This window comes from Gopherus flavomarginatus, chromosome 2 (assembly GCF_025201925.1).
Source record: "Gopherus flavomarginatus isolate rGopFla2 chromosome 2, rGopFla2.mat.asm, whole genome shotgun sequence".
In the NCBI taxonomy this organism is placed as follows: Eukaryota; Metazoa; Chordata; order Testudines; family Testudinidae; genus Gopherus; species Gopherus flavomarginatus.
In genome coordinates this window covers 105,696,229-105,722,617 of record NC_066618.1, presented here as the reverse complement: position 1 = coordinate 105,722,617, position 26,389 = coordinate 105,696,229, and the positions used below count along the sequence as shown (strand labels likewise).

Genomic DNA, 26,389 nt, shown 5'->3' with positions numbered 1-26,389 from the left:
GGGGTGGGGCAAAGGAGTTTTGTTCTGCTCCATTAGAAAATTGGCAATCCTACACAAGGGTGAAATTCACTGTGGGGCAGGTGCCGTGAAATAATGCACAGGCCTCATACTGGACTGTAGTGAGGCGGTGTGGCTCCCCTCCTCCTCAGGGAGGGTCGAGCCCCGTCAGACACCTAAAGGGGCGGGGCCATAGAGTAGTAAGCCCGCCCCTCAGAGGGTGAGGAGGCGACCCGGAAGTATAAAAGCCGGCCGTCAGCGCTCAGTTAGAGCCCAGCCACCGTCGGGAGCAGACCTGCCAGAGGGTGCTTGTGACTGGGAAGCTGCTGAGGCCCAGGGCCATTGCCCTGACTGGCCGGAGCTTCCCCGCGCCCGCTACGCCGAGGAGCTGCCGGAGCTTCCCCGCGCCCGCTACGACGAGGAGCTGCCGGAGCTTCCCCGTGCCTGCTACGACGAGGAGCTGCCGGAGCCGCCCCGTCCCTGCTGTTACCCCGAGGAGCCCCCGGAGCAGGCCTGGCCAGACTTCCCAGAAGTACTGCCGGACCTCCCAACCAGCCCTGGCCGTGAGGAACCTCTGTGGCTGGACCTCCCCGGAGCGGATGCCACGGACCAGGTAGGCCCAGAGGGGGATATTGGAAGTAGCCCGGGGACAGCCGACCCTAGTCAGGCTGCAGAGTTACCTGTATCCTGTCAGTGTGTTGTGGTCAGGAACCCCACTGACCCTTAGCGGTGACAGCCGCTATTAGGGCCCCGGGCTGGAACGCAGAGGAGTGGGTGGGCCTGCGTTCCCCCTGCCACCTGTACCCGGGTGGCAGAATCCCCCTCTCCCTGGCCTAAGGAGGCCATCCAGTCTATTGATTGACTGCTCGACCCTGAGCCATGAGGGTCAGAGCCTTTGTAACTGTGTATTTGGTGCCCTGCCTGAACCAAGGGCCTGGGCCCCTTTCGCTGGGCCACTGCTTGGTCCTGCCCCAAAGGGCTCTAGCTGCCTGAACTATTGTTGCTCAGCCCTGAGCCAGGAGGGTCTGGGCCTCTAACTCTGTGTTTATTGCCCCGCCCTATAGCAGAAGACCGGGCCCTGAGGGATTGTGCAGCGTCACTCAGCCCTGAAGAAAGGGGCTGACGTAGACAATGCATATCGCAGCCAGTGTGGCTCCCCTCCTCCTCAGGGAAGGTCGAGCCCCGGCCGTACACCTTTACATGGACCCTACACTGGGGTAAATTTCACACTCTGTGTATGTTACTAACCTACTGAACTGCCTTGCAAACATTCGTGCCTTAACAAGCAACAAACACTACAAATAATAACCACAATGATAACAAAAAGCAGTAATAGTAACAGTTTCTGAGGCAGATGATGCTGATGGCAGCAGGCTTGCTGCTGAAAGCATAATTCTACTCTGAAAAGTGACTGTAGAGATGTGGGGTTAGATGTCGATTGCCTTGCACTGATTTCCATATTAAATTTTCCAGTAAAATAGAAATAAACTGCACAGTTCCAGACTTGCCACTACTGGGCCATCAAAAGTTCTAGTTATGAAGACTTTAATATAAATATATGCAAATATCATGCAAATACAAGCTCAGGCATTTAATGGGCTAACAAAGACATGTCTGGGGACACTTACGACATTCTGCTTTATTGTTGACAGTGTCTATATACCTAAAGCATATGACAGTTTTACTGGTATATGCAGCAGTTCATGTAAAAAACAGCATTACATTACCAGCACTGATTTTCCACAGATCTTACCACAAACTTTTTTCAGCTAAACGGAGCTATACATACTTTCTATAATAGTGACATCTGGTGGCTTGCTGAGAACATTAGTTTCCAAGCCCTGAACGTTAGTTGTCAGATGAAAACAAAGCATATGGCCCGTATTTCTCTTTTCCTTTTCTTTACACAACAAAATTCCCAAGAATGACCCTGGACACAACAAACCTCATAACAGAAAAATTCTGATAAATACATTTCCTAGATTTCTAATATAGATAGGCCCCAGGAACAGAGTTCTGGTCTGGTTGTTGGCTTCCCCTGAACTTTAACCAGGCATTTGGTTCTGGGAGTTCAGGCCTCAATCCTACATTAAGCTCTGTGCTGGCAGACCCCTAGGCCCACATGGAACCCCACTGACTTCAGTGGGGTTGTGCAGGGATGCGCTCATGAGGAACTCATTGTAGGACTGATCATTGAGGCTTGCTTTGGATTTTGGTCATTTAGCTGCTCATATATCTGAAGTGTTTTTGATATTGGGAATATTTTAAATATGGATGGGGGTGGGCTTTTAAAAGCTAACCAAATATATTGTTCAGAGGAATTACTACAGTAGTCAGGCCTGAGGTCCAGCTAGTCCACTGTCCTGTCTCCAACAGTAGTCAGTACCAGATGCCTTTGAGGAAGGTTCAAGTAATCTCAGACTAGGCAGATATAGCATAATCTGCCTCCCTCACCATGTTTCCTCCTAATCTCATATGAGGTTTGGTTCTAGTTAACATATAAAGCTTTCCAGGGGGAGGAGGTTACTTTATGTTATGTACTCTATTTAAACAGAGAAAAGGCACATATCCAAGAACTCTAAACAAAAACACAACTCCAAATATACTTATATTAGCCCCAACCCACAGTGTAAATCAACCAAATAGGTGGAATTAAAATCTCTCTCCCTCCCTGAAATTCCACTCAGCTGATCAACAGCCTCTTATTGGCCACTGTGCTCACTAACCCCAAGCTGGATAAACAGAAGAGCCTCGCATCATGACTTAGAAGTCAACAAATTCAGGCTATTTGAGACCAAAGGAACCAGTGAGCTGGGGAGCAGTTATGGAAAGCAGCCTGCTGTCAGCCCCTGTTCTTTCCATCCAAGGGATTAATAGCTTGAGTGCCTCTGAGGATCACATCTGCAGCAGTACTACCCAGGACGGGAAACTGCCTGTTAGATAGGTAGAGCACAAACCATTTAAAAGCTGGTTTACAACACTTCAAAACTTCACTTAGAACTAACTGGCAGCCAATGCAGACTCCTGGACACCACCATAACATGCTCTCTGTGTGAAACACTGCTTGATAAGCAGACAGACAGCTAAATTCTGTGCTATTTTACTGAGTGTTTGAATGGTCTTAAGGAAAAGCCACATCTAGAGAACACTAGTAATTTAATCAAGTGACAGAGGCATGGGTAACTGTAGCAAAGCAAGCTCAGATGGAAAAAAAATCTTAGCCACAGTTCCTAGCAGAGCATCCAGGAGCAGCCAACGATCTACTGTGACCTTCAAATTGCAAATTAATTCATTCCCTGGCTCAAAGCCCAGTGCAGTGACCAGGAGGGAAGGCAATAAGGATGTAGGGAGCTTTTTAACTCCCTGGCTCTGGTTAAAGTAGCCCTGAGGGCTACCCTAACTTGCACCTCTCCTGCAATGGCCACTGTGGGCAATTGTAGCCGTGCACATTAGCTGGGTCATTAGGCAAGTCCCAGTCACACCTCCACCTAGCTCTAGAACAACTGCACCAGGAGCATGCTGGGGAGGTGTTTGCTGAAGGATCCTAATAGTGGCTTTATGGCTGCTTGGAACTGAATTCCTTCCACATGTGCACACACACACTGTTTGTCACTGACCCTACCTGCAACAACCTGCTTCGCTGTAGCGATAGAACCAGAAGATTCTGAAAGGCTGTGAATTTAAAAATCAACAGGCCACTCTCAAACTATAGAATTATCAGACTGGGAAAAGTGTGGTAATTGGAGATAACTGGAGCTTGAGTCCTGGTTTTAATTGTGAAAGTAATGTGATCGCAAGCTGAGTTACAGTTAACGGTAAATGTGAGAAATGAGTTAATTAAGTAGTTCCTCCAAATGTTTACTTAGCAGCTATTTTGAATATTTAATCTGTACTTTGCATTTGGGTCTGAATATAATTTTCCCCAAAACTGAATCAGCTCAGAATATGCCAAATATAGATGAAAAATATCTGATTGCCTCACAGAAGGTTTCTAATAAGGCTTACTCTACCAGGGACCATTATACCAACCCCCAGTGCAAAAATCTTCCTGGGTAAGGAAGGCCCCATTCCAACAATCCTTAGATATTCTACTGCACTAGTAGAAAATTAAAACGTTATAAAACTTCCACTGGGCTCTTGACTACTTAACTGAATTTCACTTTCATTCTAGCTTGCCTGATAGCCAACAGGAATTGTTGAAGACTCATTCTTGTCTGCTTCAAATCTGAATAGATTACAGCTAGAACAATTGGATTCTTTTTATAGTGCTTTAATACATGCAACTCTGTTTTTCAAGTGGGGCACTGCTTGAGTGATTAATATCTGAAGTTTTCAGTTTGAAAATGGACCCATGAAAATTGAAACAATTAACACCTACCAACTCCTGAAAGCTACAAATATGGAAAATTAGAGGAGGAAAATGGGAATTCTTTAACTGCATTAAATACAATGGACTAAAACTTTTTGGAGGAATAGAGTGAAAACTGGTCAATATTTTGATGAAATATAGGGACAAACTCATGGAGAGGACAAATCTACTCTGAAAAACAGATATATAAAAAGGTATTGTGGCATTCTAGGTTTCTCTCTAGAGAGTTTTCAACATAAAAGCTCTGATCCTGAAAACTACATGCTTACCTTTAGGGATGTAAGGAGTTCCACTGACTTCAGTGAACCTATGAACCTAAATTTAAGTATGTGCATAAGTGTTTGCAGGATCAGGGCATTAAAATAGCCAGATTATATGTAAAACTTCTCCCTCTAAACAGCAGCCCTGAGAACTCATTCTAGGCTCTGTGTATCAAATTGGATTCTTGCCCCCTTGCATCTCCCCACCAGTAATTAATGTTCTAGCAGCAGAAATTATGCCTTTACTTGCAGCTGTGCAAACCCAATGTCTTCAAATTATTTTTAAGGAATACCTGTGCAACTTCATTTTCTTCAGTGTGTTTGTGAAAGTGTGGTTCAGAATAGAAACAAGGCACAGATTTTTTAGTGAGGGTAATTAAACATTAACACAACCTCCATCACTGGCAATTTTTAAAACAGGATTGGATGTTTTTTTTCCAAAAGAGATGCTATAGTTTAAACAGTAATTAATTCAGAGAAGCCTCATGGGCTGTGTTATGCAGGAAGTCAGAGTAGATAATCACAGTAGTCCTTTCTAGTTTCATAATCTAGAAAGTCAATCAACATTTAGTAAACAATCCTGTTATTTTCAGTTCCCTCTCTTAGATGTGTTGGTTGTGCAGGGCTAACAGCACTACACACATCAACATTTATTTTAGTTACTAAGATCAGTCTTTTAATATACAGCTGACTGCATGTTTATCACAGAGGAAGATCTTTTCCATACATACAGCATGTTGTATCTATACTACGTTCTCATTAAAACAGTTTAATATATAGAGCAACATGCAGAATTAGGCACTGAAAGTAATACACACACACATGCAGTTCTCAATTTTCTGTGAAAGTGGTGGCAACACACTTTTGGAATTATTTGTCCCCAGATCTATCACTCTTGGGTATTTGAGATAAATCTGAATAATTTGCACGCTCTGTTTTAAATGTCTGGCACCCCTAGAATACAAATGCTTAGCCAGGTTCCCATGAAGACCACGTGTTGTTAATATGCCACCTAGATGCCATGAGACTTTGGGCATGCCTTGTGACCTTTAAATTAGGGCTGTCGATTAATTACACTTAACTCATACGATTAACTCAAAAATTAATCGCGATTAAAAAAATTAATTGTGATTAATCAGTTTTCATCGCACTATTAATTGATAGAATACCATTGACATTTATTAAATATTTTGGAATCATAGTTGAAGCATGCGCATGTAAATATCTTGTGACAACAGCTACAACAGCGCCATCAGAATGCGGTTGTCACTTTCAGGTGACACTGTAAACAAGAAGTGGGCAGCATTATCTCCTGCAAATGCAGACTTGTTTGCCTGAACAATTGCCTGAACAAGTAGGAGTGAGTGGACTTGCAAGCTCTAAAATGTTACATTGTTTTATTTTTAATGCAATATTTTTGTACATATTATATATTTATAAGTTCAACTTTCATGATAAAGAGATTGCATTACAGTACTTGTTTTAGGTGAATTGAAAAATGCTCTTTCTTTTGTCTTTTTACACTGCAAACACTTGTAATCAAAGATAAATATAAAATGAGCACTGTACACTTTGTATTCTGTGTTGTAATTGAAATCAATATATTTGAAAATGTAGAAAACATCCAAAAATATTTAAATAGTATTTTATTACTGTTTAACAGTGCAATTTATCTCCCACTTTAAATTGTCCTTTTTTAGTTAAAAAAGCGTATCTTGAGCATAAGCACCAGAAAATTGAGGAATAACTGGGCCATGCAATCTAATGAGGAACCTCTACATAACATTTATGCCTGCACTTGGAACCTAGAGGCTGTTGACAGCCAGCATAACTCAGAGAAGCCCTCAGGTTGATCTAATTTATACTGGTAGACTGGCCTGGAACAGACTGTTCTCATATGAACTTTATGCCAACTTTTCACACTTCTCTCCTGAGTAGGCTGTGTGCTTCATGCTTCTCAGCCATAAATTAAGCATCTATATATCTCTATCTATAGACAGATATTATTTCAGAATCAACTTGATTAAATTCTTGAATTATCCCACCAAATTCCTCACTAGATCTCTGGAACGAAAGAAACTCTGCCTCCAGGAAACCTTTTCCTGTTTTTACACTGAGCTGAGTTGTGACTCTGAGCCTATAGTCAGAGCTGCGCAAATACTCATGCAGCACAGACAATCCAGGTAGTTCACAGTTAAGTACTTCACTCTGAGAGTCATGTTTTAATATCAGGAGCTTCCAACCACCTCAGAACAGGAAAAAAACTTAATTTCTTTTAAAATACAAAGTCTGTGTTGAGGCATAATGCTCTGTTATTTTAGCTCTGATTTCTGTGGTAGAGAACTAAAATAAACTATAATTTCAGGGCTCCATTTTGTACATTCTACAATACAATGTGAGGAAAATTAGTAGTCTGGGATAGCTATTCAGTTTAAACAACTTACAGCAACTCACATATAAAGTAACTGGAATGTGATTTACTCCAAACACTACAGCATGTAACAATAAAGGGACATGAAGGTTGTGACATATTACTGTGACACTGAAATCTTTACACTTGACCCAGGCTAAATTCCACATTATCTTTAAAATTAAGTTTTTTCTATCTGGAAGGCTATAAGGGTGCAATTTCATTCTACTTAGCTGATTTTTTTTAAATATATATATTTACAGCCAATCACTATGTTCTGGCTGAGTGACCTGGTTATCCAGTTTGCCTTGAATATAACTCTGAAAAAAGGCTATTTGTAACTATGTCAGTCATCTAGAGAGCACCTTGCTCACTTCCATTCATAATTCTCAGTTTGCGGCAGTATGTTAAAGTAAATTAATGATTTACATATTTGCTATTATGTTGAACTATTACCAAACAGGAAAGCTTTTTAAGTTCAGTTCTTTTGTGGCTCTTTGTTACTTATTATTATTTATTTGTATTGCAACAGTACCTAGGAGCCTTACTCCTGGACCAGAAACCAATTGTGCTAGGTGCTGTTCAAACACAGAACAAAAGAAGTCCCAAAGAGTTTAAAATCTAAGCGTACTTTTGGGTTTTCTCTCCTCTGTTTGACTTTTCCCTCTGTTGATTTTCTTCTTATCTGTCTGACCACTTCTTTAGCTCTTCCTATTTCCTTCTTCAGCTCTCTGTTCTTGTCCCTCAAGATGGTGTCCTTGATTCCCGCTTTCTTCCCTCTGCACCCCATAGTTGGGGAAACCTCAGACACTCCCAAACTATCCAAACCACAAATGTGAAAAGGTAGTAGTATCTTCCATGGACAGTCGCATATCGTGTATTGACAGAACTTCTAATAAGGGTAAATTATCTGTCTTGTGTGAGAGCGTGGGGCATGGGGGGTGGTGGCTGGGGAGAGCACAAGAAGTCTCCCCACCCTCTCCCCTGACTTTTTTAGACAGATTAAAATAGCAGCCCCTGTGAGAAGCAACTGCTAGGTCCTTGCTATCTCTGAAGAGCAAAATCACCCTGAAAAATGTAAGGACAGGTCAGAAGGAGCCCTGCCCCTCCTCACACAGCACGCTGGGGGAAGCAATCTGGCCCACAGTAATAAAATTCCTACAACTCCTAGCTGCTAGACAATAATGACCCTTCTTAGGGAAAAAGACACATTAATCAGAAATACTGATAAATTGGTGCATCTTACCGGAAACTGTGTTCTTTCTGAGATGTGTAACTGCTGTTCTTGCACCTTGAGCCAACATTACAGAAGAGACTCTGAACAAAAGGATAAAGGCCTCGACTTGGCAAATCTCGGGCTTCTAAATAACCTAAAAAGCAACATCAGACAAAATTACATCAGTGAGACTAAGGCTATAAAGCTTTAGTAGTAATATTGTTCCCCCACACCTAAAACTCGTTGGAAAAACATTGCAACACAGAACCTTTTGTGAAGATGAGTTAATTTCAGTGGTGTTCTGGAGGAAACCTTGCCTGATTTCCCACCAGCTCATCTGCTCAGGTCCTCAGTAGTCGAGTCTTCCAAAGTATGTGACTCCAGGGTAGCCCACCATGCAGACTGCCCCAGGGCTAGGGACCCCAGGTGTTTGAGGGTTCATGGCTGTGGGAAAGCCAGTCATGTGGACCCCAAAGATGGGAACCCAGGGCTTTCAAGGGCCATGGAGCAACCTGCCTGGAGCCAAAACTCCATTTCCTTTCTCTGAATTTTTTTAAATGGTAGGTTTTTTTCTAATTGGAATAAAAACAAATTTTGAAATATCAAAATCATCCATGAAACGGAATTATCTTTCTCCACACAGCTCTACTTACCACAACACTTTGTGAGAAACGCAGCTATCGCAATCTCTTGATAAAACCTTTATACTGCACCACCATACATTCCATTTATAAATGATTCACCCAGTACTGAAACGTAGGCACTGCTGGAGTTCAGTATGACAACAGTTTAACAGTACAGAGCAACACTATGCAACAGTGTTATCCAAACTTTGGAAAGCTGAGCTCCCCTTTAGGAAAATGAAACCAGTCACTCTTCTGCAACCTCACTGTGTGTTTGTTTTTGGCCTACCCAAAATGACTGGCTATTTAGAGTAGGCTGTGCGAGTCTTCCTAATAAAATATGTCCTTTCCTTCCTTTTATGATTTAATGAGCAGTGAAATAATTAACAATGTTGACATTTAATGTATCATCACTGGCATTTGAGCTACCACTCATTGAAATGAATGGGGCAGTTTGAACTTCAGAGCTATTGTTTCAGACTTTCTGCAGACTCATGCAGACACTGCTGCACTAGTTACGCTTTGGTTCACACTTTGAAGGGTGTTTTTTCTTTGTTTGTTTGTTTTTTAAATAAAGCCGAGACTCTAGTGAATAACTGGTAAACCTGTCCATTCCTCCCATGCAAGGCCCCAGTTTGACAGCCAGAGCTATGTAGGAACCTTTGGGCAGGAAATGGAGAGTATTTCATGCAATTTAATTGCTGGAAAAATAGCTACTAAGAGTTACCCAAGCTGAGTTAGGCCTGGACATAATACTCCTATTGAATGTTCACAACAAAAGTGGAAGAACTGGAGAAACTGTATAGTCAAATATTCCATAGTACCTGAAAAAAAAAAACAAGCTAGATTTGTTGGAACTGAAATATCATTATTTTTGAGACATATATTACTAGAAATTGCATGACCAGTTAAGCAACATAGAGACGCCACTACATAGCTCCCCAGAAAGCATATTAGCCTGCTTCATAAAAACATAAGGCCCAGTTCTATCTGACCGACACCATTTTGAAAACCACCCATCTTAAATAAGTTTGACTGTTTCTAAATTTTACTGAGACTGTAATATTGGCCCTGATCCTGAAAGCTTACCAAAGTAGCATACTCTGTAGACAGCAGAATAAAATTCTGTCCTCAGCTATGCCAGTGAAAATTCAGTTACTCCGTCAAATTCAGTCTACTTGGGGTCTACAGTGGGGTGTTACCATTAATTTCCAAAAGTGTAACTGACAGCAAAATTTGGTCCACAAAGATCTCTTCCCCTCAAAAAATAGTTGTTCTTTTTTATATATACAAACATATCAGTTCTCACAAGCAAAGCAGAGGAGGTATAGGACCAAGAAGATGCTTCCCATTCATGGGCATTATAATATCCCAAGGCACTTTTCACAAAATTGTCCCAGCAACATGTCAACTTGTATAATTATGTTCAGTTTTTTAAATGCCCCCATAGTTTGGAGAAGATATTCTTCACTTCCTATCTCCTTATTAATAGAACTGTGTGCTAGGTTCTTTAGAGACATGTAAGAACTTCATGAATGAATGATCCTTGTATATATACTGCCACACACTGAAATCCTGCAGGGTTAATGTCATTCTGTGAATGTACGTTATCAAATTACAAATGCAACTATCAAAGTTAAAACTGACTGAACATGCACCATGAGTCTCAGTCATCTCCAAAGAATGAAGCATTACTAATAGTATCAGTTTCTATCTGGAGAATTGTGAAAACAAAGTTACTGGTAAAAGTCACTATTCCAGTTTATAGGAGTATGTTCCATTCAGTAGAATGATGAATTAGACAGAGAGAGTGGGTGTTATACTGACACTAGATAAATACCAAGAGGTCAGACACATCACGATGCAGCATTTGGAATACTGCTTCTGACACCAGCCTTAATTAATGCCACTAAATCTAAAGGATTTTTATACAGCTCAAAGCTGTGTGTGATTAATTAATAAACAAGCATAAAGAAAGATATCCATGATTTCAGGTCTCATAAGCCTTTTACAAGGAAATAGGTTTTACACATCCGTCTTAAATACCGGATCATTTACAATGGTGTGACTGATTTTCATTGTTTCTTTTGTTGTATCTTCTATTCAAGGGATCAGCAACCTTTGGCATGCAGCCTGTCAGAGAAATCTGCTGGCAGGCTGAGACAGTTTGTTTACCTGCAGCATCCACATGTTCGGCCGATCGCAGCTCCCGCTGGCCACGGTTCGCCATTCCAGGCCAAAGGGGGCTCCAGGAAGTGGCAGCCAGCACATCCCTTGGCCCACACCTCTTCCCGCAGCCCCAGTTGGCCTGGAACTGTGAATAGCAGCCAGTGGGAGCTGCAATCGGCCGAACCTGTGGCTGCTGCGGGTAAACAAACCATCCCGGCCTGCCAGCAGATTTCCTTGATAGGCTACGTTCTATTCCTGTTCTATTCCTTGTTTTAAAAGACATTGTACTACGTCACTCTTCTAGGAAGTTGAGAATGTGTGGGCTGAACCCAAGATACCATTTATACAGGTTATAAAATACAGGCCATGCCCGAATCCTGTAGAACAGCAGCAACTAAATAAAACATAGCATAGTAACATCTACCACACAGTTTTAGGTAAGATAATGCTTGAAAAGAGTGAAGCAGAAAGAACTATAGATTGCAGGGGGACTCAATATTATAATTTTATAGGACACAAAAGACAAAACTAATTTAGGGCCTGAGCCAAATCCCAATGAAATCAATGGGCTTTGATTCAGGCCCTCATGGTTTAACCTACTGATATTTCCTTATTATGAAGCCTTCTTTAGAATATAGTCTACAGATGTGCAAAACATGAAGATTCAACATGAAACATACAGTTTTCCTTGTGTTTTGAAGGTTGCTGGATGCGAATTGCAGCCAGAATTAGGAACAGGATGCATGGCCAGAGTACTTCAGAGAGACACAGCACCTGAAGAGTAAACCCAAAACAATAATATCAGCATTGTAGAAATTGAACTGCATCATACAAATATACATTATTATATGGACCAGAAAATTAATATACCAGTAGAGATGCCATACAAAAGAAACTATTAAACCAGATTCTGTTTTGTTTAAAACTTACTTCTAAATAGAAACACATCTTTTTATTATGGAGCAAAGAACATTGATTTCAGAGCTTGCTAGTAAAGGCCATTGTCTTGTTATTTACAGTATTTTCATGAATCTTTTCTTTTACATCTATACAAAATAACTTATAGAATGAAACAGGCACACTGTTCTTCCAAAACTAGAAAACTAGTTTAGGACAGAGTGAAAGCAAGACATCTTCATGCCTCAGTTGCTTCAGCTGCAAAATAGGGATATCAGCCAGCCAGCTTTGTAAAGAGCATTAGGATCCTCATATGCAAGGTTTTCATTAACAAAGGAGTGTTTCAGAAGCAGTTAAATAGGGCAGAATCACAATAAATGTTAAAACAGAAGAATAAAAAATATATAGAACATGAAAGCCTGACAAGATCATTACATTGAACCTGAGGATTTCTGAGGCTACTCACTCTGGTAGCTTAAATGCTAGATACAGTACTTACATCATCTGTCCATATCAGGGAAACTATTCCAAAAGATCAAATTGTTACAAAGACAACCTAAGAAAAGTAAGAGTGGGCGGTCTTTGATTCCCATGGAGCAAACCTGGATTCTGGCAATAATAGTGTTCTGAAAGCGAATCCAGCCATTTCTACACAAAAATAAGCCTAGCCACACTGGAAACAAGATTGATCTACAATGACAAGAGGAAAAGAAGTGCTTTAGGAAACCTCTGACGCCATCACCCTCCCCCATGCTATACTCTCTGGCATACAAATATAGATCAGAAGTACACTTTCTTTGATAAACCCCCAAATATGTAAGTAATACAACTGATCAAAGGGGTGCGGTTACATTTTTGTTTTCAAATTTTCCCCTTCTTTGAGATTTAAAAATTTGAAAAATTTCAACCAACTCTAATAAATAATATAATTGAGAGAATATCTTCTAAGCTATGATTTAAGACACTGTACAGTGAGATATTGTAACCAGAGCAGCTCACTTGCTCATTTTGATTTCAAATACTCATAGAAGTTGATTAACTCAAAGTATATACACTTTAATCTATGACAAGCCTTTAACCACCAGCGATTCAAAATCAAAATATTTAGTTTCTAATTTATATACAGTAATTCCTTGCTTAAGGTTGTAGTTATGTTCCTGAAAATTGCAACTTCAAGCAAAACGATGTTCAACGAATCCAATTTCCCCATAAGAATTAATGTAAATAGGGAGAAGGTTAGGTTCCAGAGAAAATTTTTTCACCAGACAAAAATCTATATATTATATATGTACACACACAGTATATGTTTTAAACAAACACTATAATTCTGTTCACAGCTATGATGATTGTGAAGCTTGGTTGAGTAGTGAAGTTAGAGGGTGGAAGAGGGAGGGATATTTCCCAGGGAATACCTTGCTGCTAAATGATAAACTAGCACTCAGCTGAGCCCTCAAAGGTTAACACATTGTTGTTAATGTAGCCTCTCATCAAGGCAGCATGAACAGGAGGGAGGGGAGACAGTATAGCAGACAGAGACAGACACATACCTTGTGTATGGGAGAGAGATGGACCCTGCCCCTTTAAGTAAGCTGACCCACTCTTAAGTGCATTGTCTTTTTAAATGGATCAAGAAGTTGAGACAGCAGCTGCTGCCCCAAGCTCTCTCCATCCGTGTCCTCACCCTGCTCTATATGGAGAAGGGGTAAACGGGGTGCAAGAGCAGGAGGGAGGGAGACACCCTGACATTAGCACCTCCCCATCCCTCCTGCACAGCAAGCAGGAGTCTCTGGGAGCAGCTCCAAGGCAGAGGGTAGGAGCAGCGCATGGCAGTGTGGGGAGAGACAGCGGAACTGCATTGATAGCCTGCTGGGCAGCTGCTGCACAGGGAACTTAGGGGAGCTAGGAGCTGATAGGGGGAGCTGATAGGGTGCTGCCGGTCCACATTGGTTCCAAGCCCCCACCAGCTAGCTGCAATGCGCTGCTCTTCCTGCAAGCAGTGAACAAAGCAGGTGGCTGCCAAACAATGTTAGAAGGGAGCATTGCACAACTTTAAACTAGCATGTTCCCTACTTGATCAGCAACATAACAACGAAACGACATTAATGGGGATGACTTTAAGTGAGGAGTTACTGTACTCTACTCAGCACACAAGTGGTCTCAAACAGAGATTTAGAAAAAAAAACTTTATAGAAATACATGAGATAAGGGATCACTGAATTGTGTTTGAGATGTCTTCAGTAATATCTATTGGACAACTATGGAACACCTGAGATCCTCCGCTATGACAATGAGTAGAGCTGGTATTACTGCCTATATTTAAAGTTGTCTGACATTTCCTATTAAAATATGCTGTTTTCAGTTGCTTATAACTTTGCAAAACTTTAAACTGCTTGGTCTGAGATTTCCTGTGTTGGGTGTCTGTTTCAGGCTGAATTATTTTGGAAAGTTTCAACTAAAGCAGTTCAGCTGCATCAACAAGAACAATGTTGTTTTACCCATGTTAAAGTTGGTTTTCTTTCAGAGATGATAACTCTTTCATGTTTTGGAGCAGGAACCTGAAATTTGGCAGGGGGATGGTCTTTGTATTAGGAAAGTGCCTTTTGCCACCCCTGTGAAAATCCACGTAAATTTGGCTAAATTATAAGACTTTCAAAAATCTCAGTTCTCAAATGCTCCATACAGATTTGTTGGAGTTTGGCATCTAAATGCTCCTCTGAAGATTCCATCTGCACTGGGCATGTTCCAGCCAAGGGCATAAGGGTTGAGCAGAACTTTCCCTGCAATTGTTGTCCCACTGCTAAAAGCCACTGTGGGGCTGGGCATTAGAATTGAGAGGAGGGGTAGTCTGCTTCCTGTGCTCTCCATGGTGCCCATGCTGGAGCCCAGGCAGCAGGGAGAAAGAAGCCTCCTGACTCAAATGCAGAAAAGAGAACTACTGAACCTAGGGCAGGTGGCAAAGAGTGTAGATTGGGGCAAGGAGCCTGGGGGTATGTGGATGCTGTAATTGGAGACTGGTAGGATGGAGAAGAGAAACTGGGACTTGTAGTCAGAATGGGGATGTGGGAGAGACTGAGATGTCTGCACAGGAAGACTGGGATCTAGGGAGGAAAATAAAGTGACGGGGAAACTGGAAGCCAACTGAGAGAGGGAAAACTGAGACTGGAGGGGAGTCTGGGACTGGCTGGGCATCCTGTGCACTGAGTAAGTCAAGGCTCGTGTGGATAAAATAGTACAAAAACATGTAATTAAAGACTGAGTCATAATGCATATGCAATCTTAATTCTGGCATTTCCTAACTTTTGAATGCTTGACTTTGCAAACTTAATGTTTTTTTAATATAGCTATTTGTTTGCAATAAAATTACTTAGTACAAAATTATAAACAAGGCATAACTGGCTTTGACATAGTGACATAAGAGACAGATGACTATATCTGAAACAAACTGGAATATCAGGTGCAGCATGATGTATTTGCTAGTGGAATGCCTCATGACAAAAACTCTCTGGAAATAAATATCAACCAGAATTAACCCAGTATTGCATAAGATTTGTTTTTAACTTTGTCATTCGTTCGTGCAATTGTTAGTCAACCAATGAGCTTGGATGTTCATGATACAGTGATTATGAAAAGGGATCGTTTTTAAAGGCCACTTCCTGGCCAACAAGTTTATCTTGTATGTGGGAAAGAGATGTCCTGGACATGACCCACAGAAGTAATGCCCTGATGGAAGTTAAAAGAAGTTAAATTCCTCCAATTGAACAATCTCCATTTGTGTGAGTAAATCAAATGCAATGAGCCAGATTGTCTCTTCTGTGAGCTTCTTGCACATATGGGGAGACTTGGAACTGTTTGTGTGTTTAGTCTTTCAGTGTTTTTACCTGATCATTCTGTCTATGCAGAGAGTTTATTTATCCCTCTCTATTATCCATCCATCCATCTTTCAACCACCTGTGGAACTGGCAGACTCAGGATTTGCCTACACTTATAACACTACAGAAGCACAGCCATGCTGCTGTAGTGCTTCAATGTAGACACTACCTATGCCAACAGGAGGGATTCTCTGATTGGAATAGGTAATCCATCTACCTGAGAGGTGGTAGCTAGGTCAGAGCAAGAATTCTTCTGTCAACCTAGCACTGTCTACACAGGGACTTAGGACAGCTAAACTATGCTGCTCAGGGGCATGGGTTTTTAACACACATGACTGACATACTTAAATTGGCCTAATTTTCTAGTGCAGACCAGGTTTAAGATCACAGTACCCGCTGACCTTGACAGATCAGCTAGAATCCACAGTCCTTCTTCACAGAGGATCATACCCTGTTCGTTGCTGTTATAGCTAAACTCCCTTGCTGCACTGCTTTCAGGTTTTTCTAGCCATTTTCTTTTTATATGTGCCCTTCTACACCTCAGACTAGGGGGAGAAATAGGAGCCTCTATAAGGTCAAAACAACAGAGAACAAGGGTCGAGTTGATGATTAAACAGGAAAAGAAGTGGACTGACTATAGAATGCAAAGGACAAATACTGGCCAAGGTCTTTGAAATCTTTGGTCAAGGAAATGCATGCCATCCTGACATTTTGTAGTTTCCCTAGGTTAAAAGATGTCTGTTCAATTTTTACGTTAGACAAAGGAGACTTTTGAATAGAGTATAAGTATGTGAGCATTTGCTCAAACGTGAAAATGGATTTGCTTTAGTCATGTGCACTCCTCTTTTCTGTATGCTTTCTACACATGTGAGTGGTGATGTCTCACTCTCTTAAATCAATGTGAGTGGTGATGTCTCACTCTCTTAAATCAATATGAAAAGGCTGAGGTAGATTAGGATACTATTCAACATGAGTATGGTTAACAGAACTAGACTTTAAACAACTGTCATATTGGATGAGGTGGGAAAGAACATTAGTGTTGTAATTACAGGCATAGGCTAGGGTTGCCAGGTGTCTGGTTTTCAACTGGAATGCCCTGTCGAAAAGGGACCCTGGCGTCTTTGGTCAGCACTGCTGAACAGGGCCACTAAAAGTCTGATCGGCCTGCCATGCCATGGCTCCACACGGCTCCCAGAAGCAGTGGCATGTCTCTCCTCCACCTCCTACACATAAGGGCAGCCAGGGAGCTCTGCTCACTGCCCCCGCCCCAAGTGCCGGCTTTTCACTTCCCAGTGGCTGGGAACCACGACATGGGAGCTGCAGCATCTCTGCCACCGAATTCCTACATGATTTTGGGGAAGTTACTTTCTGTGTCACAGTTTCTCATCTGTAAAATGGGATAATGCTACTCCCTATCTCCCACCCACTTTTTTGTCCATTTAGACTGTAAAGTCTTTGAGGCAGGAACTATCTTTTACTATATGTATGCACTGCACCTAGCATGATGGGGCTCCAAGATTGGATGGGGTTCTAGGCTCTACTATATTAAAAATCACTGTTCATTATGGATTCCCAAAATATAGTCATCTGTTATCTCTTCTTGTTGGGCCATCCATGTAATTCATAATTACAATAATTAAAAATAATACTTGGAATTTACATCATGGTTTTAGCCATACATCTCAAAGAGGTTCACAAAGGGGATATTCATTATTATTAGCCCCATTTTATAGGTGGCAAAACCAGGGCGCAGCTAGGATTAAGTACCTTCACCAAGATCACACCTTTAGTCTGTAGGAGAGCCAGGAAAAGAATTCAAGTCCATAACTCCTAGTTTAGTTTCCCTATCCTCTGGCTCACTCTGATCCATCTTTCAAGAGTAAGTTCCTAGGTGTAATGATTCTCTTTGTCCTCTTGTCTTGTAACCACTTGTGCTACATATGCACACAAATAATTAAAAAGCCTGTTGGGCTTGATAGCTACAAAGTCAGCTGCACCAAATGTGAACTCATGGCAGCGAGCCCTGTGCACCAGAGTCTCAGCCTAGTTCGGCACGCTTTGTATTGTTGACATACACCTGGCAAAAAAACACCAGTGACATACACCTGGCAAAAAAACAGGTATAAAGGAATACCTAGATAGTATGGAGCTGCTGTAGCCAATTCCAAGGAACTCTATCTTTCAGCCCCCACCACAGGATGCATGCTGGTTCCCATTACAACTTGGAGCAGTCCTGAGACTCTAAGTTATGCCTGAGGACCAAACTAGCCCCCAGCAGCCACTGGATTTGGGAGGTGTGAAAGTGGTTGAAACTAATCTTCATGCCCACTCATACCCAAGATGCATTAAGCCCATAAGGGCCAGTCCCAAGGATCTGGTCCTGTGTGTACATTTCATTATATGGGGTGAAATCCTGGCCCATAGAAGTCAACAGGAATTTTGCCATTGACTTCAATGGGGCCAGGAATTCACCCACAAGGAAGAAATTTTAAGTGGAAACCAGAGGGGATTAAATGTCTTGGTGAGAAATATGTATTTGCATTAGCGAACACAATGAGATAGAAATAAGAGCATATCAAAGTCATAAAGGCCACTTTGAAGGGAAGGAACAAATGTGATTGAAACCCATTGGGGGATAAGATAAGAGACCTTAAAAAAATCACAATAATCTATTACTAAAACTGAGGTATAGCATATCATGAATACTGTGAGCTTCCCTTGTCCTTTATTGTAATGGTTTTAAGGAAATTATACAGATCAATTCTATTCTTTTGCAACAATAGAAAGCCATGAATTATATTAAGTTAAATTGTCCTCTGACAAAGACAAGGGAGAACTACATTTCCCAGCAATTCAGAATGCTGTTTATTCTTATATGCCACACTTAGGGAGGCTTTTAACCCCAAAGTTTAACATTAGTTTACTCAGATAGATAAAGAAAGGTGCAAAATACTGGCACTCCCTTCCTTCAATCATCTCCGGTTTTATTAGACTATACCATGTATTGAAAATTTGCTGTAATAAATGCCAAAGTAACCCACATTTAGGATAGCCAAGAAGTGGCAGGGCTTTCTCAGCTGAAGGCTCTTAACCTCTGGAATTCATTCTTCCTGGTAGCCCATCAAAACCCTACTCTCAGTTCCTTTGGAGCATGATACATGGCCTGATCCAAAGCCCATTGAAGTCAATGGGGCCAAGACAGCTAATTTATTTCATTTAATTAACTGATTTTGGCTTCTTCTTAGTCTTTCATATTGGCAGTAATATTTTACAAAAAATTCTTATTCTTTGCAGTTAAAGCCCTCTCTGTCATAGTGATGGGTACTACTAAAATCAGTAAAATATATAAAGAGCTGAGTTTTTGCGAGGAGGAGGGAGAAATCCTGACATCAATAGCAAAACTGCCATTGAACATAACGGCTATATTGCATCAGACCAATGGTCCATCTAGCCCACTATCCTATCTTCCAACAGTGGCCAATGTCAGGTGCTCCAGAGGGAATGAACAGAGCAGGTAATCATCAAGTGATCCATCCCCTGTCACCCATTCCCAGCCTCATATAAACAGAGGCTAGGGACACTGACATTGACTTCAGTAGGCCCCAGGATTTCCACACAGGGTTCTTGAGCAAGCTGGCATCACTTGCAACTCCTTTCCAAAGCAAAATTTTAAGCTGATGTGTTTTGGTGAGATTTGCTGTCTTTAAGTTTTCATAATTTTTAAAGTTTCCTAACGGAGAGCCTCCTTATGTATTTTGGTGACATGCAGGCTAAAATACAGCACTGCACAAATTTATTTTTGAAATTTATTCTATTACAAGACTCTTCAGCAAACTCCGATTATGTTACAGCACCATTCATAAATTCACTGACATCTGGGCTCAATGGAATTCAGTGATTTACATATATTGGACCAAATTCTGCCGCTACTTGTGGGTGTGGCATGCCGTACACATACAGAAATTGCCAGTCTCAGGCCTAATCTACACCTAAAACTTAGGTCAACTTAGGTGAACGTTGCTCAGCAGCGAGAAGAACTCACATTGACCTAAGCCCCTAAAATTATACACGCCTAAGTCCCTTTGTAGACGCCGCTAGGACAATGGAAGGATTCTTCCATGAGCCTAGCTACCGCCTCTCAAGGGGGGTAGATTTACTATATTGATGGAAAAATTCCTTACATTCCTGTAGCAGATGTCTACACTATAGCACTACAGCGGCATAAGTGCAGGCAGGACCGGGGCTAGTGCTTTTAGCACCCTAGGCGCACAGCCTTTTCGCCGCCTTGCGCGCTGGTCCCGCGGCTCCGGTGGACCTGCCACAGGCATTCCTGCAGAGGGTCCACTGGTCCGCGGCTCCGGTGGAGCTGCCTCAAGCGTGCCTGCGGCAGGTCCACGGGAGCAGCGGACCGTCTGCAGGAATGCCTGCGGCAGGTCCACTGGAGCTGTGGGACCAGGGGACCCTCCACAGGCACGCCTGCGGCAGGTCCACCTGAGCTGCCTGCCGCCCCCCTCCAGCAAAATGCCGCCCCCCCCAATAATCCTGGCTCCCTAGGTGATTGCCTAGGCCGCCTAAATGAAATGCTGGCCCCTGAGTGCAGGGCTGAAGCTGTTCTGCAGTAGGGCTTATTGTCTAGCAGTACCTTTAGTGTATGGGACAGAGAATGTAGAGATGACAGCAGGAGGGACTGCACAACCCTGCCCTATACACAGTGCAGAGCAGTGATCCATGGTAATTCTTTCTGCAGCTCCTGGGGTTCCCTCTCCCAGGCTTGGGAGGAGAGGCTACAGAAGGGTCCACCTCCCTCTTTCCAGGCCAGGTGTTTCGGGAAGGGAAGGAAAGGAAGGAGCAGAGCTGCCCTGAGCTGCTGGGCTCATTCTGCTCCCTCACAGGAGCAGAAGCAGGAGGAGAACAGTTTCGGCTCCTGAGCAGGTATGGGAGTGAAGAGCTGTGCCGGCATCTTGCAGCAGCCCTGAGAGCTCTGCCCTGGGAAGTTGAGAAGTGAGGAAAGCTCCAGATCAGAAAGGTTTTCCCCAGGCAGGGCTGTGATGTGCCCCCTCAGTGACGTCGCTGAAGTGGTAGAAATTTTATTTGTGGGTCTGCAACTCCTGGATTTGACTGAGGGGATGGGAGGTCATGGGGCTACTGGATACATGACTTTATCAATCCACTAGCCTAAAACCATGTATGGGGAGAGCTCCAAAGGTCCAGATTCTACTGAAGTCTATGAGCTGTAATAGCGGTTGCACTGGAACTGTATCTCCCATCCTCCAGAGAGAGAATTCACATACTCAGACACGCGTATGGAGAGCCCCTGCACTAAGTCCTTTGAACCCAAGATAAATAACAGGCAAATGCAATAGCATGAAAAACCTGGGCAGAAATTGAATAGGCCTCTCTTTGGCTATAATCCATAGTAAGAGGGCTCTAAAGAGATTAAATATCCCCAAACCAATTGTTTTTTGCACAGAAAATATGGTAGACCCCCGGTAGAATGCACAGGACTAGTATTTTAGTGTCTAATTTATACTGAACTCTCAATGAAATTAGATTGTTCATATTTTGTCTGAATGTCTGATTATTTCACAGTATGGCATGGAAACTGGTAGTCATACAATACATTAGTATTATTTTTACAGCTGCCCTCTACCAACCCAGGAACTCTACTGGCACTAGAAGACTTAAAAGTAACATGAAACAACTGATAATTCTAAAAAACAATTATTCTAACAGTCAGTATTAGTTGGAATGCTAATTTCTTCTTTGCATTTTCTTAAGGTTTTCCATTTGAGGATCTCAGATACTATAGTAATAAGTGTGGTATAAGGATCTATGTGGAAAAGAATATTACACACATTAATTAAACTGAACCTTACAACACTCTTCTGAGGTATCTAAGCAAAATATCTACTTTACTCTCTGTGTTATTGTGTGTATTTAAATACATGCAAGTCTTACATGGTACACAACCAAACACTACACCTGGATTTGGAAGTGATGAATGAACTGCATGCAAGGGTTGCTCTTTTTCAGAGTTTGTTTCACATCGTGATTTTATGCCATCAAGATATGGCATGGAGACATGATCATATTGCATCAAAAAAAATCATGTCACAACACATATGGAAAGATGATGAAGACAAAAACAAGCAGCTCAGTAGAAAGGATGGATATTAATAATATTATGGAGGAAGACACTGCAAGATTTAGGAGATTCCGGATGTGAGGGAAAAGAACAGAGAGAAGTTGAAGATGACACCCAATTGCATATGTTTTTATATTGTGTCAGAGCCATGGTATTTAAATATCTGATGTGGTAGTGATGTTGGGAGATGAGAAATCATGGGTGATAAATCCCCTTAGTGAGAGAAGAGGGCTTGGAAAGAAAATTGAGACAATCTGTTTTGGACATATCTGACAAATCTAGCCCTGGTATAATTGTAGTCACTTCAGTGGAGTTATACTCAAAATGAATTTGGCCCATTGAGGACTGCTACCAGATTACCAGATAGCATCTGAAGAGCAAAAGTGAAGAAGCCAGTGATATAGAGGTAGTTTTAAGAGTTATCAGCATAGAAGTATTAGCTGAAATCATTGAGATGGACGAAATCCCCCATAGAAAAAGTGAGAGGATGGGAATGAGCAGAGGGCAGTATACCAACAAGGAGGGGAAGTTGGTAGGATAAAAAGCTACCAAAGGAGGCAGTAGTTAAAGTAGGGAGACCTAGAACAGAGTCACAACATTTGGAGAAGAAAACAAGTCGAGGGAGAAATTATCAATAAAGTTGAAAGTTCCTTCACAAAGAAAACAAATCAGTTGTAATCCCAAGATTTTTAAGGAGATGGAGGGACCGTCTCTTTCTAAATCAAAAATTGCTGATCATATTTACAGTAACATTTTCTGAGATGAAAAGCAGCATGTTGATTTATCAGGCTGATCCTATTTAAAACAGCCAACATGCATCACTGTGAATCCCCAAATCAGCACTGACAAGGGAAACAATGACAAACCATCAATTATAGTGACACTATTTTTTAATACAAAATTCTAACATCACCGGAAGAGTCCTTCTTTTACCACCTTTGAAAAATGACAGTCGCACATCAGTCATGTGGGGCAACTGAGCATTATTTTGATTGTCTGTATCTTTTCAGGGTAACAGCCAGCCTTCTCTGCTAATTTTAGTTCAATCAGATCAATCAGAGCTTATTGAGAGGAAAAGGAGGAAAAATATTTGTAGCTAATATTTGCACTCTTCTGCCCCACATCTTGTTTTAAGCCCTTTGTAGGCTACACTCTGATATCAGTTACAACAGTGTTCCCTCATTGTGAATGTGCACTTTAAAACTGAAGGACAAGTAAGTTTCATCCCCAGGAGTGTCACAAGCACCAGTATTGCCCAATGATCCAGTGTGTCTCCTCAAAAGCATTTAAGCACTTTCCTTTAGGTTTGCACATTGGAAAGTGTTGATTTTTCAGCTATTTCAGTGTTAAAATGCAAGGTTCTGCTCTACTCCTATTCTAAATAATCAGGAGCTCAGCGGCACAACATGAACCATTTGCAGCCAGCTGATCCTTATTATTCTCAGAGGCAAAGGGAAGAGTTGAAATAACAGGCACACTTACTTCCACAGAAATGCAGAGGAGAAAAAAAATCCCTGTGTTAAGCATTTGCAAAAACTTACCGGTTGTCTCAGCCGGCAGAGCCAATTCTTCCAGAACAGCGCCTTGAACTGGTGAACAGAACGCCCCATATTGCTGTGTCTTTTTCCCCAGCCACCTAAAGAGTGGGTATTTAAAGACCTTTAACTCTTAGTCATCTGACCAGGAACTAGTTAATTCCAGCACATAGAAAAGGTGCAAGAGGTGTGTCTGCTTAGAAACAAAGGATTCGATTATGTTTCTGTCTTTTGTTCTGGGTTCACTGAGGAATCTCATCTTTCTACTTGCTGCTCAATGTGATGAACAGCAAGCGGATGGTTTTATATAAATGCCTTCAGGGTGTTTTAGTGTGCACTTGCTTTTGCATTCCAGAAACAGACATAACTGCAAGCCATTACAATAAACAGCATACATTTAATATTGGATATTTAAGACTCCTTTCCATTTTCGTAGCTAGGTTACTTTTCAACCCCAGGCTCTGGCCACAATGGTTTGGTCTCCATCTCCTGGCTTGGAGCTTCAGACTCTGGCCCCCTAGCTCTGGGGCTTTGGGCTCTGACCCCAGTTCTGCCTATGGGGCTTCGGGCGCTGACCCCCAGCTCTGGCCATGTGTTTCACCCACCCCCAACATCCCTGGCCCTGCAGTTATTGCTATTTCAACAGAACAAAGAATGGTTTTGGGAATGTGTGTGTGTGCTGGGGGGAGGGGTGTTACAGGAGGGCAGCAAATGAGGGAGGTGCGAGAATAATATTGTGTAGTAACACAGAGGAGAAAGCCAGAGCAAAGGTGGACAAGCCTCTAGCTAGAGAATATATTCAGATATTTATTTATGCAGTTTCTTTTAATTTATTTTTCTGCACAAGCTACTACTTTGTATACAATGTAGAATATCTAGCTGTAAACATCTAATAGTGGGTTGCTCTTTCAAATTAACTTGTTATGACTGAATGTCAAACTTTCACATTCAAACCATCACATTAAAAGTCATAACCAGGGTCAGATTAACTCTACTGTGAGCCTGCAGCTATTAGATTTTATGGGGCACCTGTATACAAGTCGTTTTCCTAATTTAAAACAAAATGATCACTGTGACGGGTTCGGTCACAGTAACTCCCTTGGGACTACCACCTGATATGCTGAGACTGTCTCTGAGCCCGTTTTCCCTGGCAGCTTGGGACTTCAGTGTCCTGCCTGGTTGTGCCAGACATATTAGCCTGCTACAAACACAGACCCAGATCTGAACCACATCTCCGAAAAGCTGCAGGCCAAATTGAAAACAGCTTAAGAAGTGCTACTGTCTCCAGCATCCACATACCCAGTTCCCAGTGGAGTCCACACTCCAATAAATCTGTTTTACTCTGTATAAAGCTTATACAGGGTAAACTCATAAACTGTTCACCCCCAGGTATTAATTACTTGCTCTCAGTTAATTAATAAGCAAAAAGTGATTTTATTAAATATAAAAAGTAGGATTTAAGTGGTTCCAAGTAGTAACAGACAGAACAAAGTAAATTACCAAGCAAAATAAAACAAAACACGCAAGTTTAAGCCTAATACAGTAGGAAACTAAATGTAGGTAAATCTCACTCTCAGAGAGGTTCCAATAATCTTCTTTTACAGACTAGACTCCTTCTAGTCTGGGTCCAGCAATCACTCACACCCCCATAGTTTCTGTCCTTTGTTCCAGTGTCTTTCAGGCATCTCTTTGGGGTGGAGAGACTATCTCTTGAGCCAGCTGAAGACAAAATGGAGGGATTTCCAGGACCTTATATAGTTTTTTCTCTTGTAGGTTGAAATCCCTTTGTTCTCCTGTGTAACATCCCCTCAACAAGATGGAGTTTGCAGTCACCTGGGCAAGTTGCATGTCTATGACTGATTCAGCTATTTGCAGGCTGACGCCATTGTTTACATGTTAATTTGAACCATTCCCAGGAAAGCTCAGATGTGGATTGGCATCTCCCAAAGTCCATTGTCAGTTAAGTGTTTCTTGATTGGGCACTTACTGAGATAGTCCTTTCTCAAGAAGCTGACCAAATGCTTCACTGAGGCTGCTTAGAATCAAACAAGTACACAGCCAATATTCATAACTTCGAATACAAAAATAATACACAAATACAGACAGCATAATCATAAACAGCAAACTACAACCTTCCCATAGACACCCCACTTGGTCTCTTCTGTACAAGACCTGGTACAACCATAGGACCCTGGTTGCAACAATGATCTATATGGTCACAGTTCATGTCAATAACATCACAATCACAATTATGGCATTGAGGCTATTAACCTGCTGACACAGCAGGACTCAGGCAGGCTGCCTGCCTGCCATAGCCCCACGCCACTCCTGGAAGTGGCTGGATGCTAGCGTGTCTCTGCGCGCCCCTGGTGGGAGTGGGACAACATGTCTCTGTACACTGTCTGTGCCTGCAATTGCCACCCCTGCAGCTCTCATCAGCCGGTGCTGGGGGCAGGGGCAGTGCATGGATCTGCCTCCCCACCACTACCAGGGCCCACAGCAACATGCCAGCAGCCAATCAGACAATTCCAGAAGCAGCATGGGGCCATGGCAGGCAGGAAGCCTGCCTGAGTCCTGCTGTGCCAGGGCCACCCCTTAGCCAGGGGCCCTGGGCTGCAGCCCCTAAAGCCCCTGCGTTAATCCATCCCTGGTCATAACAAGTTTAAATTTTAAAATATAATAATAGATTGAGCCCTGGCAGCTCTTTCATTACAAATTAGATACTTCCTACAAGCGGTGGCTAGGTGAAGGGCATACATTTACTGGGCCTTTGGGTTTTTTCAGGAGCATAAGGGCAGTTGAGAGAGAGACAACAGAAGCTAATCCGTCCTAAAATTTTTAGGACATTTTAGACATTTGTTTCTTCTTTTCCACACAAGTATTATATTAGCCATGGACA

The 26,389-nt window shown here is 42.1% G+C and overlaps 1 protein-coding gene across 1 annotated transcript in view; it reads right to left on the bottom strand.

The window, feature by feature from the left end:
• The window catches only part of ABCA13 (ATP binding cassette subfamily A member 13), a 294,970-nt gene extending 271,390 nt beyond the window's left edge, over positions 1-23,580 (bottom strand). The window contains exons 1-3 of the mRNA XM_050937636.1: positions 23,497-23,580; positions 11,725-11,818; positions 8,283-8,406 (exon numbers count right to left, since the gene is read on the bottom strand). Coding sequence (XP_050793593.1) covers positions 8,283-8,406; positions 11,725-11,818; positions 23,497-23,565 — 287 coding nt within the window. The 5' untranslated portion in view covers positions 23,566-23,580. The remainder of the gene's footprint in view (positions 1-8,282; positions 8,407-11,724; positions 11,819-23,496) is intronic.
• Positions 23,581-26,389: the final 2,809 nt, after the last annotated feature.